Source organism: Ceratotherium simum, chromosome 33, assembly GCF_057802395.1.
Source record: "Ceratotherium simum simum isolate JZ-2026a chromosome 33, ASM5780239v1, whole genome shotgun sequence".
Taxonomy (NCBI): Eukaryota; Metazoa; Chordata; class Mammalia; order Perissodactyla; family Rhinocerotidae; genus Ceratotherium; species Ceratotherium simum.
This window is the reverse complement of record NC_141932.1, coordinates 5,181,023-5,194,263: the sequence shown is the minus strand read 5'-3', so window position 1 is coordinate 5,194,263 and position 13,241 is coordinate 5,181,023. Positions and strand designations below refer to the sequence as shown.

Below are 13,241 nucleotides of genomic sequence, written 5' to 3'. Positions count from 1 at the left end.
TGTGAGGGTTTAACTCGACATATCATGGTAATGATCAGTGAGGATTCTGCAAGCAATAGCGAGTTGGTGATAAGAAGTCAATAAACCATGAGGGGTTGGCTGCATGTTAATAATAATAATCAAAGAATTCAGCAGGTGCCTGCAGGGGGAGCATTTATTTCAAGCTACAGATGGATGAACACTCAAGACTGCTCCCGGCGCCTCAGGGCGGGCCATGTCCCCACGTCCTCACTTCCAGCGGCCTCCAACGCGGCCCTTCCCTGCCCCCTTCCGGCTGCAGGAGAAGGGAGCGGTGTCAGGAAGGAGGGGCTTCCCCGACCTCTGAGCTGGACCCCAGCCCTCAATTCAGGTAGTCCACCCCGCAAATACCACCCTCCCCGCCCAGAGGAAGAGGGGGGCAGATGCGTTTGCACTGGGGTTCACCGACTGGGGTGCTGCTGTTGAGGGTCAAGCCCAGCTCCCAGTGACATGGGGGAGCTGGTATTGGTGGGTGAGTTCAGGATGTTCATGTGGGGGCTGATCAGTGTTTGGAGGGCGGCTGGGGGAAGGAAGGGGTGAGTGATGGGAGTGGGTGACATGGAAGAGGGGCCAAAGCTGGGGCAAAGGGGACAGAAAATGGGAGAGAGAGACAGAGACAGAGAATAAATGAATAGAGAGCAGAAGGAGGGAGGGAAGGAGGCTGGGGAGACAGAGAAAGAAACAGAAACACTGACAGTGGGGTTTTTCAGCCTCCACACTATTGGCATTCGGGGCTGGATCATTTTTTGTGGTGGGGCCGTCCTGTGCCCTGTAGGATGTTGAACAGCATCCCTGGGCTCCACCCACAGGATGCCAGTAGCCCCCTCTAGTTGTGACAACCAAACACGTCCCCCAGACATTGCCCAGTGTCCCCTGGGGGGCAAGATCGCCCCCCCCCCCGAACCACTGTGATTTAGACGGACATAGAAACAGGGATTGAGACTCCAGAAGAGAGGCAGAGGGCAGAGAGAAGGGGACAGAGAATGAATGAGAAGGTCTCAGAGAGTGAGGGATAAGGATGAGGACAGATACTAAGAGGGGGTGAGCAGGGGCAGCGAGAGGGCAAGAAAGAGAGACCCCGAGCGTCAGAGGAGGCACGTAGGGCTGGGCACCACACACTTACAACTTCTGGGCGTGGCTGATGCGGTTGTACAGCACGTTGATCTGCGGAGGCAGGAGGCAGGGAGATGCTGGGACAGCCGGGGACAGGCTGCCCGCCCGCCCCCGCCCCCGCCCCACTCCAGCCCCGGCCCCCGCCCCCGCGCGACTCCGCTCCCGCCCCGCCCCCGCCCCCGCCCGGCTCCGGCCCCGCCCCGCCCCCGGCCCCGCCCCCGGCCCCGCCCCACTCCAGCCCCGGCCCCCGCCCCGCCCCCCGCCCCGCTCGGCTCCGGCCCCGCCCTGCCCCGCCCGCCCCCGCCCCGCCCCGGCCCCGCCCCACTCCAGCCCCGGCCCCCGCCCCGCGCGACTCCGCTCCCGCCCCGCCCCGCTCGGCTCCGGCCCTGCCCGCCCCGCCCTGCCCCGCCCGACTCCGGCCCCGGCCCCGCCCCGGCCCCGCCCCCTCCAGCCCCGGCCCCCGCCCCCGCGTGACTCCGCTCCCGCCCCGCCCCCGCCAGGCTCCGGCCCCGCCCCCGCCCCGGCCCCGCCCGACTCCGCCCCCGGCCCGGCCCCCGGCAGAGACAGGCCTCACCTCATATTTCTGCTGCTTTAGCTTCGCCATGAGGTCAAACTTCTCGGACTCCAGCTGGTGGATCCAGTCCGACAGCTCCTGGGCCTTCTCCCTGCGGGGCAGAAGGGCTGTCACAGAGGGGAGCCAGGCCATGCCCAGGCCCAGAGGGGTTGAGGGAACTGTCCACAGCCACACAGCGAGTCTCTGAGTTGGGGTATTGGTGTCATTTTGTTAATATTTGAGGCCAAAATACTGAAAGTGAATTGAAGCAAAGGGTTTTAACACCCCTGCCCACTTTCCCCCTCTCCACAATGGAGATTCAGATTTCCCTAAGCGTTAGAATGTGGTCATGGTGGGGCCGGCCCGTGGTGTAGCGGTTAAGTGCGCGCGCTCTGCTGCTGGCGGCCTGGGTTCGGATCCCAGGCGCGCATGGAGGCACCGCTTGTCAGGCCATGCTGTGGCGGCGTCCCAAATAAAGTGGAGGAAGATGGGCACGGATGTTAGCCCAGGGCCAGTCTTCCTCAGCAAATAGAGGCGGATTGGCAGATCTTCATCACAAAAAAAAAGAAAAAAGGAATGTGGTCAGGGTTAAGGACCCAGGCTCCAGAGTCACAAAGCCCTGGTTCAGTCCCAGCTCTGCCATTCTCTGGTTTGTGACTACGGCCAAGTGACTTCCCCTAGGATCCTGTTTCCCTGTCCAAAAAAAATGTAGAAATAAAACTGTGAAAGAGATGGCAGGCCACCTGCTCAATATCCCTGCTCCCTTTCTTCCTTAGAAACAGAACTTTCCGCAAGAGGCCTGGTTAAAAAGCCACTCTCCCTAATCTCCCTTGCAGGTAGGGGTGGCCAGTGGGATGCAAGTAGGTCATTGGGTGGCTCTTCCCTTGCAACTTTCTGCTGCTTGGATATGATGGCTGGAGCTCCAGCAGCCATATTGGACCGTGAGGTGATTTTGAGGATGGAAATATGGGGCTAAAAGTGGTGGAGCAGAAAAATAGGAGTCTGGGTCTCTAATGATTTTATAGAGTCGCCCTATCAGGCATGGACTATAGATTTCTTCTATGTGAGAAAATAAAGCTCTGTATTTTAAGCTGCTATAATCAGATCTCAGTTACTAAAGGCCAAATTTATTCTTAACTGATGAAAATCTATTGCATTGAGCTCTTGTAGGATGAGATGATGAGTGTAAAGTGCCTGGTTCATAGTAAACATTCAATAAAGCTAGTTGTCACTATTCATTTTATTATTACTAACATTCTTTGTTTTCTTTTGCCAGCGAATGGCTTTTGTTTTGAGCAAGATTGGCCCTGAGCTAACAATTGGCCCAGTCGTCCTCTTTTTTTTTTTCTTTTTTCTCTCCAAAGCCCCAGTACATAGTTGTATGTTTTAGCTATAGGTCCTTTTAGTTCTTCTATGTGGGACGCCACCTCAGCGTGGCTTAATGAGCAGTGAGTAGGCCCCTGCCCAGGATCTGAACCGGCGAACCCTGGACTGCCGAAGTGGAACATGCAAACTTAACTGCTACGCCACCAGGCCAGCCCCAGCTAATGGCTTTCAAATGCCCTCTCCTCCATAGTGTGTTTTATTTTAAAAAATTAGAGAGTTTTTTATGACCTCTATCTAATAAATAAAATTTAGGTAACTGGAGATCCTCAAAAAATATAAATGGACCCAAATTATGAGAGGATGTGAGGTAGGGGACAGGAAAAAAGAATGAAAAGGAAAAATGAACATTAAGTACACGTCTTTTTATGCCAGGCCCTGTGATAACGTGCTCGGGAGAGAGGGCGCCTAGCCTGCGGGGCTGGAGCCGGCTCAAACGCCTTCCAGGAGCCAACTCTGCACATCTTTTCCGCATACACTGGTCATGTGAAGTCAGCATAGTGGGAGTATCTACACTGTGCAAATGCTAAAATCTGGATTTTTTTGCTCCTGGAGAGCCGGCTGTTAAACATTTACCATCACACCACTTATAACACAGTAATGAAGGGCACAGACTACTGCACCAGACTGCCCGGGGTTCAAATCCCAGCTCTTCTCCTTGCAAGCTGTGCAACCCTGGAAAAGTTACTTAACCTCTCTGTGCCTCAGGCTCCTCATCCTTCACATGAGGATAATGATAGCCTCTACCTCATAGGGTTGTAGGCCCTCCATAGGGAGCTGCTGCAGTCATTATTATTATTATTATTATTATTTATTATTATTATTATCTCACTTATCTTTCACAGCTCTATGGGGTAGATTTTTTTTACCATATCCTCATTTTATGAATGAGGAAAGGGAAGCACAGAGACATTAAATAACGTGCCTAAGATTCAGAGCTTGAGCTCTAGGCCCCATCGCTGTGCCGCCTCTGGAGTGGTGGAAGTTTCTGAATTTACGAGCCGTGCTCCAGCCAGAGAACGTCAAGAAGCAGACCAGGCCCCTGAAGGAAAGACCTCCAGCAGCCTGCCCTCTGGTGGCTCATCACGAGACACAGCTGTCCTGGTAACAGGATGTGAGGGGGAGACAGAGTTCCATCACTGGAAAATTCTCACCAGAGTGTCTGGCTTTAATTCAGGTAAAAGATGGGGCCCATTCTGAGTGCCCACGGGACGTCACGAAGTCAATGTCATCTCCTAAATTTAGGTGAGCCATGTTGTCTGGCTTCCCACCATATCATCTCCCAGACTCGCAGGTCTCGGCACCCACAAAACGTGGGTCCTCCATCAGTGACACGTTTCACAGAGGAGGCCACAGGGGCCCAGAGATGGGGAGGCGCTTGGCCAAAGTCACACAGCACAAAGATACAGACCTGGGGCTTTAACCCACCCAGATCTGAGTGAGGGTCCCCTCGTCTCGCTGTCTCACACCCAGGACCCTCCCGTTCTGAGCCCCCTCCCCACCTACCGGAGCTGGTCCTCTCCCATGTGGTCAATGTTCAGAGGCTTTTTACGCTCAGACAGGATGCGCAGTTTCATCTCCCGCCCCGTCTGGCGCTTACCTCGCTTTTGTTCTGCCTGAGAGTTGGGAAGGGGACATCTTCAACTGGGGGACAGATCCTCCAAATGACTCCCCACATCAGGACCCAGGGGTCTGCACTCCTGGACACCATCTCCCCCAGGCCCAGGACTCCAGGCCCCCAGCCCCTCCTCCCTCAGACCCGGGGGTCCAGGCCCGACAGCCCCTCCTCCCCCAGACCCGGGGGTCCAGGCCCCCAGCCCCTCCTCCCCCAGACCCGGGGGTCCAGGCCCCCAGCCCCTCCTCCCCCAGACCCGGGGGTCCAGGCCCCCAGCCCCTCCTCCCCCAGACCCGGGGGTCCAGGCCTCCAGCCCCTCCTGCCTCAGGAACCAGAAGTCTGGGCTCTCAGTTGCTTCCTCCCTGGGAACCCAGACCTCAGGCCCCAGCAGGCTGAACTCACCTTGACCAGGTAGCCTCCAAAATGGGCCCCCATGTTGGACAGAACCTTCTTCTTTTTGGCATCATCCTCGGCCCGCTTCTTGGCCTCTTCCTCTTCCTTCCGCATCTTCTCCTCCTGTTGGAAGAAAGGGGTTAACTGCAGGGTGTCCCCCTCTCCCGACTGAGGGGGATGTGGGTGGGGGGCTCAGTTCTGTGCTGAGTGAAGCTGGGGCACAAAGATCAGCCAAACCCAGCAGGTGAGAGACAGAAAGAATATCACAACAGGCAAAGATGCAGAGGTTCCCCTCCTGGCCCTTCCAGGCCTGGCTGTGTGATCGCCTGCAAGTCCCTCCTCCTCTCTGGGCCTTAATGCCACCCCAGCAAAAATTAAAATGCGGGAGGGATGTGCTTGCATTTTCTGCACCCCTCCAGCCTGAAATGGCCACGGGTGACTTTACTGTGTGACCTCGGTGCAGATTCTCACCCTCTCTGGGTCTTGGTCCCCTTAGTCACATGGGATGAGAATGGCTGTCCTCAGAGGGTCCAGGATGGTAACTGGTGATGGCAGTGGGCGGGGGGACCTCAGGGCACTAAAGAGGCTCTTGGCCGGTGAGGAAGGGGTTCAGGAATTTCTAGCGAAGGCATTACCACGTTCCAGAATGTTTACATTGCATGTTCCGGAAATAGTGGCTTGCCCAGACCAACCCCCACCCCCCACCCCACCCCCGCACTGAAAGAGTGGGTGAGGTGGGCGTGATGAGATTTTGCATATCCAGCATTCCCACCTGAATTAGTTCCCTATGGCTGCTGTAATTTGCGAACTTAGTGGCTTAAAACAATCAAGTTTATTATCTTACAGCTCTGCAGGTCCCAAGTCTGACACGGGTCTCCCTGGGCTAAAATCGAGGTGTCGGCAGGGCTGGTTCCTTCCGGAGGCTCCAGGGAAGAATCCACTCCCCTGCCTTTTCCAGCATCTAGGAGCTGCCTGCACCCTGGGGCTCATGGCCTCTTCCTCCGTCTTCAGTTATCTCTGACTCTGACCCTGCTGCCTCCCTCCTATAAGGACCCTCATGATGACACTGGGCCCACCTGGATAATCTAGAATCACCTCCCCATCTCAAGATCCTTAATCACATCTGCAAAGTCCCTTTGGCCATGTAAGGTCATATATTCGCAGACTCCAGGAATTAGGATGTGAACATCTTTGGAAGACCATTATTCTGCCTCCCACGCCACTCTACTCCTATCCCTTACAAGTGGTTCAAGTGGGCCACTCCTTGATGCCAAGGCAGGTCATGTTTCCCAGGCCTAAACCAGTGGAAGCGTTCTAACCATTCTCCCAACTAGCCAGTGATTCGCTCCATGATGGACAGGTGGACAATCTGAACGCATCCCAGGATTTGTGCAGGAGACAGAGAAAAGAGGAGTTGAAGCCAGAGCTTCCCTGGGCCATTTGGCACCCCTGCCTGAGAATGGGGTGTCCAGTAGGGTGACCAGCCATTCCGGTTTGCTTGGGACTGATGGGATGCAAGATTTTCAGGGTTCAAATCAGGAAAGTCTCAGGCAAACGAGGATGAGTTGGTCACCCAGGTGTCCACAGAAAGATGGGCAGAGGGATGGGAAGAGAAAAGCTGGGTCTTTGTGATATTACTTGAGTCTCTTGATCCAGCCATGCCTGAAGCAAGCCATGCCCTAGACTTTTTAATTCTATGAGATAATGAAATTCTCTTTCTGCTGAATCCAGTTTGGGTTGGGGTTTCTCTCTCTTCCAACAGAACGATCCTTGAATACTGCAGCATAAGGACTTTCTTGGGATCACGGAGAATACCACGAATGGAAAATGGAGTGTCCAGCTAAAGAAGCAACATTTGGCCTCCTAGGGGAGGGGAGGCACCCACCGCCAGCTTAGCCTGCCGCTCGCGCTCCTTCTCGGTTCTGAAGCGCTGTTGCTCAGCTCTCTCTGCTCGGCGCCGCTCCTGGGAGATGGAGAAGAATGAGGGGGTGCAGGGACCCCTAGTCACCCTGTCACCCCTCCCCAGAGGAGGTCAAGAGTGGAGATGGGCAAATTTGAGTGTGGCCATGGATTTGGGTAAATTCCCCAAAATTTCAGCCTCCAGTCTGTCCTGGAGGAGATTGACTCTCACTGTCTCCCAAGATCCAAGGGATGGCACGGGGTGAGGGAAGAATTCGGAGACCCGGGACTCACAATGCGCTCTTTCAGCGCAACGAGTTCCTCTTCCTCTTTCTTCCGCTGCTCAAAATGCACGTCAATGAGGGTCTGCAGCTCCAGGAGGTCTTTTTCCATGCGCTTCCGGTGGATGTCCTACAGGACGGAGTGTGGGAGCCCTGTCATGGCCAGGCGGCGCGGCGAGAAGGCGCCAACCTCCCAGTGCTCCTGAGAACCGTCAGGAGGGGGAGCCCTTCACTGCTAGAAGCGATGGGTTTGCTGGCACAGAGGGCCGCCGTTTAGTGTTTCCAGCAGACGGCAGCAAAGTGTTGGGTTCTGACGCTAGTGGGTGTTAGGACACTGTGTTTCCAGCAGATGGCAGCAAAGCGTCGTGTTCTGACGCTGGTGGGCATTAAGACACTTCCAAAAGCAGGGAGTAGGGAGGGGGGCATTTTCCCAATTTGCACAAAGACACCCTAAGCGCCAGCAGCCAGGCCTGGGGACGGGATGTCTGTTACTTACATCGAAGTCCACACGTTCCCCTTCTGGGATCTTTGGCGGGATCAGCGGAGGTACCACGGGCCGGCTGAGTGGACAGAAGAGGAGAAAGCCTGTGAGCAGCCTGCCCTCGCTGATGGAACTCTGGGGCTGTGCTGTCCAGTTTGGCAGCCACCAGCCGCAGGTGGCTCCTGAGAACCTGAGATGTGGCGGGTCCAAATCAAGAGGGGCTGTAGGTGAGACACGCATGCTGGGTTCCGAAGACTTGGTTCCAACAAAAGAATGTAAAATATTTCACGACTTCTATATTGATTACATGTTGAAATGATGAAATTTCAGATATAAGGGGTTGAATAAAATACGCTATTGAGATTAATTTTACCTGTTTTGTTTTACTTTTTTAAAACACAGTAAAAAATTTAAAGCTACACGTGGCTTGCATTATATCTGTAGTGGGCGATGCTGCTCTGGGGGTCACCGTCCACCCTTTCCTTGATTTCCTGCCCCAGGTGCCCCCACTTCCTCAGAATTCTCTCTTCCTTTGGTTTCTGAGATAGCACCCTCTCCTGATTGGCTCCGACTCCTCTGGCTGTCCCATCTCTGTCTCCTTGTCCCCCAAACCTTTCAAAGTGTTTGTCCTTTTATTCATTCATAGGACATTCTCATGATCAATGTCTTTCACCCCTGTGACCTCCATTATCATCAATAACTGAGGATTCACCAACTCGGTTGCAGCCCAGACGCTCTCCTAAGCCCCAGACTCAAGTTAACAGAGGCCTCCTGAACATTTCTCCCCTTCCCACACACCATGCCCCAACTGAGCTCATCAACTTCTCCAGGGTGGAGGTGGCAGCCGCCCCATCCATTTGGTTCCCCAGACCAGACCCCGGGCATTTGTCCTCACCTGCTCCCTCCCCTGCTCCAGCAGCTCAGCAGTCCCCAGGTCCTGTCCCCTCTGCCTGGGGATCTCTCTCAGTCTGCTCCCTCCTTTCCGCCCCATGCCCTCTGACCCAGCTCAGGCCCCGCCCCCTCTCACCTGTCCTTCATGCCAGCCTCCGCCCTGGCCTCCCAGCCTCCAGCTGTCCACCTTCAGTTTCTCTTCCCTCGTGACTTCAGAGGCACCTTTCTAACACCCAGATCTACCCTTGTCCCTCCTCTGATCAGACTCCTTCTGTGACTCTTTGCTACCCTTAAGACAAAGTCCAAACAACTCATCCTGGCATTCAAAGCCCTTCTCCATCTGGCCCCAGTCAACTTCTCCTGCATCTTCTCTCCTCACTCACAGATGCACACTACATTTCACGGTTCCCTGGCCATGTCATGTGCCTTCATGCCCCTGGGCCTTTGCACATGCCATTCCATCTACCTGCAGCACCCTTCCCCTGATATACTCCATGCCCCTGAGGCCTTCCCTCCTCCAACAAGCCTTCCTGAAGTACATCTGTGCTCTCATGTCGCCCGTTGTTCTCTCACCCAGATCTAGCCTTATGCCTCCTCTGCTCAAAACCCTTCCACGGCTCCCCAGTGCTCTGGTCTTCACGGCTCTGCCGCTTCTTGCACCCTACACTCTAGCCAAAATGAAATTCACACCACTGCCCATACAGGCCCAGAGAATTTCTGCTTCTAGGTGTTTTCTCATGCGTGGGTTACTGCCTCCCTGCATCTGCAAGCTTTAGTCCCAGCGTCACCTCCTCCAGGGCCTCTCTCCAGCCATGAGCTCTACGCCCCCCGCGGTCTGCCTGGTTTAGGATCCTCCTCATCAGAATGACTTATGTCTGAGTCTGTTCCCTGAAAGACTGACCAAGATCCACCCACTGGGCCTTGCAGGCACCACACTGCTGTCTCGTCTATGATGTCCCTTCTACCTCATTCAGCTAGCGAACTCCTCAGGGCTCAGGCATCACCTCCCCGAGAAGCCTTCCTTGATTGCCTAGGGCAAACGTAGGGCCCTCTTCTGTGCCGCTCCGGTACCCTGGGCCACCATCACTGTATCTGGGTCTGTTTCACCAGCAGGGCAACCAGGGCCTGACTCGCCAAACATGGTGGAACGTTCTCGGGAAATGTTTGCTGAAAAAAGGAACCCTGACTGTGCTGTCCTCCGTTTCAATTTCCCCACTCTCCTCCTCTGCCTTTCTCACACCCTATCTCTGGGGGTGGGGGACACATTTAGGAGGACATGATTGGGACCCCCCCAAGATCTCACCTTGGTTTGGGGCGCTCCTCTTCTGTTGGGGGGATACAAAGAGATAATTAGCAAGAGTTCATGGGGATGGGCTTGACACACCCAGAGAAGGGAACCCCCGCAAGCCTCAGTCCCCAGGAGCCCAGTTCCCTCCTCCTGTTGCTCTGGTGGGGGGGCGGAGGGCGGGAAAGGAGAAAAGGAGAGAAGGGAAATCAGGGTGGCCAGAAGGAGGAGGAGAATCACACGCATCAGATATACATTCAGAACTGGTGTGGGGATCCCCTCCCACTTTCCTGGGAACCCAAGGGTCCAAATCCCCAGACCCTCCTCCTTGTACATACCCAGAGCTCCTGCCCTCCTCCAACAAGACCTAGCAGTGCAGGGGGTCCCTAAACCTTCTCTTCAATCGGTGGCCCAGGAGCTGTGTCCCCAGTCCCCTCCCCCTTGGGGACACAGGAACCGGGACTCCCAGTGCTAGCCACTTCTGCAACCTAGGCCCCAACCTTTGAATGTATATGGAGAAGAAAAATAACAGACAGGGTAGGGGGCGAAGATGAGGGGGGATGGGGTGGTGCCCCTCCGCAAACATCCAACCCTTCTGTAAGTATTCCTCCAGGCTGGGGAAGAAGGCTTGGGTGTCGGTCCCTTTAAGAAGGAAGGGAAAGGGTTAAAGCCGCTGCGAGGTGATTTTCCCTTCGTGGCCACCAGAGGGCGCGCGGACGCTCTGGGGCTTAAAGGACCGGGCCTGGGGCGGGTTATGGGGGCGGGAGGGAGTCATCGCGGAGGTCAGGGCCCCCGAAATCGGTCTCGAGAAGCGAAGCAGCCGCGATTACCTCGCTCTGCCACCGGCTCCGGCTCCTCGGTGGCTGGGGAGGGGGCAGGAGGAGAAGCGAGGATTGGGGGAGCCGGGGGCGGGGGGGGAGCGGCCACGCCGGGTGCGGGAGGGGGAGAGAGGGGAGAGGCTGTTAAAGGAACTGAAGCCGAGGCCTTCGGGACCCCCGTGCCCCGTCAGCCTCCACCCCTGGACGAGTGTCCCCACGCCACCCGGGCCCGGCGGGGCCCCGCGTCCAGCTCCAGACCTGCTGAGGCCAGGGCCTCACCTTCCTCCTCCTCCTCGGCGGGGGCAGCCTCCTCTTCTGGAAGGGGCGGGGCAGAGAAGGGAGGGCGTTAGGAGCCCGGGGGGCCGGGGGCGGCTGGGCCTTTATTCAGGTGTGGGGGTGGCCAGAGAGCGGGCTTCGAGTCTCAGCTGGGCGGGGGGGACCCCTCTGGGCCTCAGGTGCAAATGGGCACCGTGCGCTTTTACCATTGGCCGTGGGAGATTTCCTGGAAACGCTCCAGAGGGTGGGCGTTGGGCGGGGTGGGCTAACCCGCCTCTCTCCCCGGCTCCCTGCTGGGAAGGGGCCGCACCATCTCGCGCTTCCCATACGCTACGCGCATGGGTGTTCCCACCCCCCCAGGGCCAGCGCACCGTCCACTCACCTTCCGGCTGCTCCCTGAGGACAGAGTGGGAGGGAAAGAGGGAGGGGGAAAGTTAGACGCGTTGGAGGTGGGAGAGTGTCTCCTCTTCTCCAAACCCCCAGCCCCTCCCGCCAGCATCACTCACTCCTCATATTCCTGCTCTTCCGTTTCCGACATCCTGGTGTGACCTACGGACCACAGAGAACAGACGCAGTGGGGTGGGGTCCAGAAGGAGGAGGGGCTGGGGTCTGGACTCCTGGTCTGAGGGAGGAGGGGCTGGGGGTCCTGGACTCCTGGGTCTGAGGGAGGAGGGGCTGGGGGCCTGGACTCCTGGGTCTGAGGGAGGAGGGGCTGGGGGCCTGGACTCCTGGGTCTGAGGGAGGAGGGGCCAGAGGCCTGGAGTGTGCATGAGGACAGGGTATTGGGAGGTGTGGCCCAGGCAGAGCCCCAAGCCTGCAGCCCCAGCGCCCTCAGCACAGCTGTCATCTTTTGTCTTAGGACCTGTCCATGGGAACCTGATCTGAGTGGGGATTAGGAGAAGGTATTTGGGAAGGGACAGTGGCCTGAAGACAATAGCTGCCCCACCCCCAGGGGCTATTTTGAGGGGATGTCGCAGCCAGTGAAACAGAGGACATTTCCTAAGAAGGGATGGGGGGGCTTCTGGGAGAGTTAGTCCCCCCTCCCCTCTGGCAGGTCATCTTCCCACCTGTCTCCTTCCTTCACCTTCACCCACAGCCGTGGAGGGGGCAGGAGGTATGAGGGCAGCTTCTGTCCACAGACCTCATCCTGACCCCTAAATACTTAGACCCCCCAGTCTCTGAGATCCCCCAGGCCCCAAGGTGCCCAGTTTGAGTCCCCCCAAATCTCAATAGCCATAGATCCTGAGACCCCAGTGTATGATGCTCTTGCTCTCTGAGGACCATTCTGACACTCTGGTTCTTGACTCTCCAGAGTATGGGCCGGGACACATCCCAAGATCTTGACCCCCCGGTATTGACACCCCCTAAATTCTGAAACCTCAAGATCATGAGACCCCCAAATCTGGATACCCCAACTCAGAGGCCCAGTTCATGACACTCAGAATTATGACACTCCAAATTCTGATGCCTCCAATCATAAGACCTCAGATCCTGAGACCTCAGTTCCTAAAACCCCAGATTCTGAGACCCACCCCCATCCTGACACCCAGACTCTTTGACGTCCAAGCCCAGATACCCCCAATTTCTGAGATTCCCTTACTCTGAGAGGTCCTAAGTTTATATTCTGTTCCCCAAATCCTGGCACCACCGGATCCTGTAACACCCAAATCCTAACACTTTCCCTTCCATTCTTACTCCCCCTAAAGTCTGAGCCTCTGGAATTCCCAGACCTTGATTTTCCTGCCCCCTCCTTCCCCATACGTATTCTTCACACCCCTCATCTCCCTCCCCTCCTGCCCCTCCCCCATGGGCACCGCAGGGCCAGGGCCCCTTACCTAAGACTGGGTCTGCTGAGGCGGTAAACGGCGGGGGCAGAGTCTTGCTGGGCCCCACTGAGGCACCCCTGGGTTTATAGCTGGAGGCTCAGCCCCGCCCCCGGGAGGGAGAGGGAGGGGGGAGAGGGAGGGGGGAGAGGGAGGGAGAGAGAATGCCTTTCCCCAAACTGGAGTCCCCAGTCAGAGGCTGCCCTGCCCCCACTCAGGCTCCACATGGCAGGATCCAGGCACCTGCTGGCTGCTCGGACCCCCCTCCTCTGCCCCATCAGCACCTCCTGGAACCCTGGGCTGGGTCCGGGGCTCCCCCCCTCCCTTACAGCACAGGGCACCCTATGCTTTGAAGTCCCCATGCTCAGCCCACAGTAGGCCCTTGGAGACTGCTTATTGACTAAACGGGGAC

The 13,241-nt window shown here is 56.7% G+C and overlaps 1 protein-coding gene across 6 annotated transcripts; it reads right to left on the bottom strand.

The window, feature by feature from the left end:
* Positions 1-136: 136 nt before the first annotated feature.
* TNNT1 (troponin T1, slow skeletal type) lies at positions 137-12,946 on the bottom strand. 6 transcript variants are annotated; one of them, XM_087421113.1, is made up of 15 exons: positions 12,842-12,946; positions 11,513-11,555; positions 11,389-11,402; positions 11,010-11,045; positions 10,743-10,775; positions 10,504-10,554; positions 9,931-9,952; positions 7,752-7,815; positions 7,269-7,385; positions 6,961-7,038; positions 5,085-5,198; positions 4,574-4,683; positions 1,706-1,796; positions 1,142-1,182; positions 137-274 (listed from the first exon to the last, which is right to left on the bottom strand). In XM_087421113.1, exons 2-15 carry the CDS (start codon positions 11,542-11,544, stop codon positions 229-231), a joined length of 849 nt encoding a protein of 282 aa, XP_087277239.1. In that variant the 5' UTR covers positions 11,545-11,555; positions 12,842-12,946; the 3' UTR covers positions 137-228. The 6 variants fall into 6 exon arrangements, with proteins under 6 accessions (XP_087277239.1, XP_087277235.1, XP_087277236.1 ...); XM_087421109.1 differs by lacking the exon at positions 12,842-12,946 and having other exon boundaries at positions 11,513-11,617; XM_087421110.1 differs by lacking the exons at positions 10,504-10,554; positions 12,842-12,946 and having other exon boundaries at positions 11,513-11,615.
* Between the last annotated feature and the right edge of the window lie 295 nt (positions 12,947-13,241).

Bases quoted from the DNA above. Each gene is read 5' to 3' on its own strand.
- TNNT1 (XM_087421113.1), bottom strand. From the start codon at position 11,544: ATGTCGGAAACGGAAGAGCAGGAATATGAGGA. The intron at 10,776-11,009 runs GTGAGGCCCTGG...CCCCCTCCCCAG, and splicing joins CGCCGAGGAGGAGGAGGAAG to CCACCGAGGAGCCGGAGCCG. The intron at 7,039-7,268 runs GTGAGTCCCGGG...TCCATCTCCCAG, and splicing joins TTGCGCTGAAAGAGCGCATT to GAGCGGCGCCGAGCAGAGAG.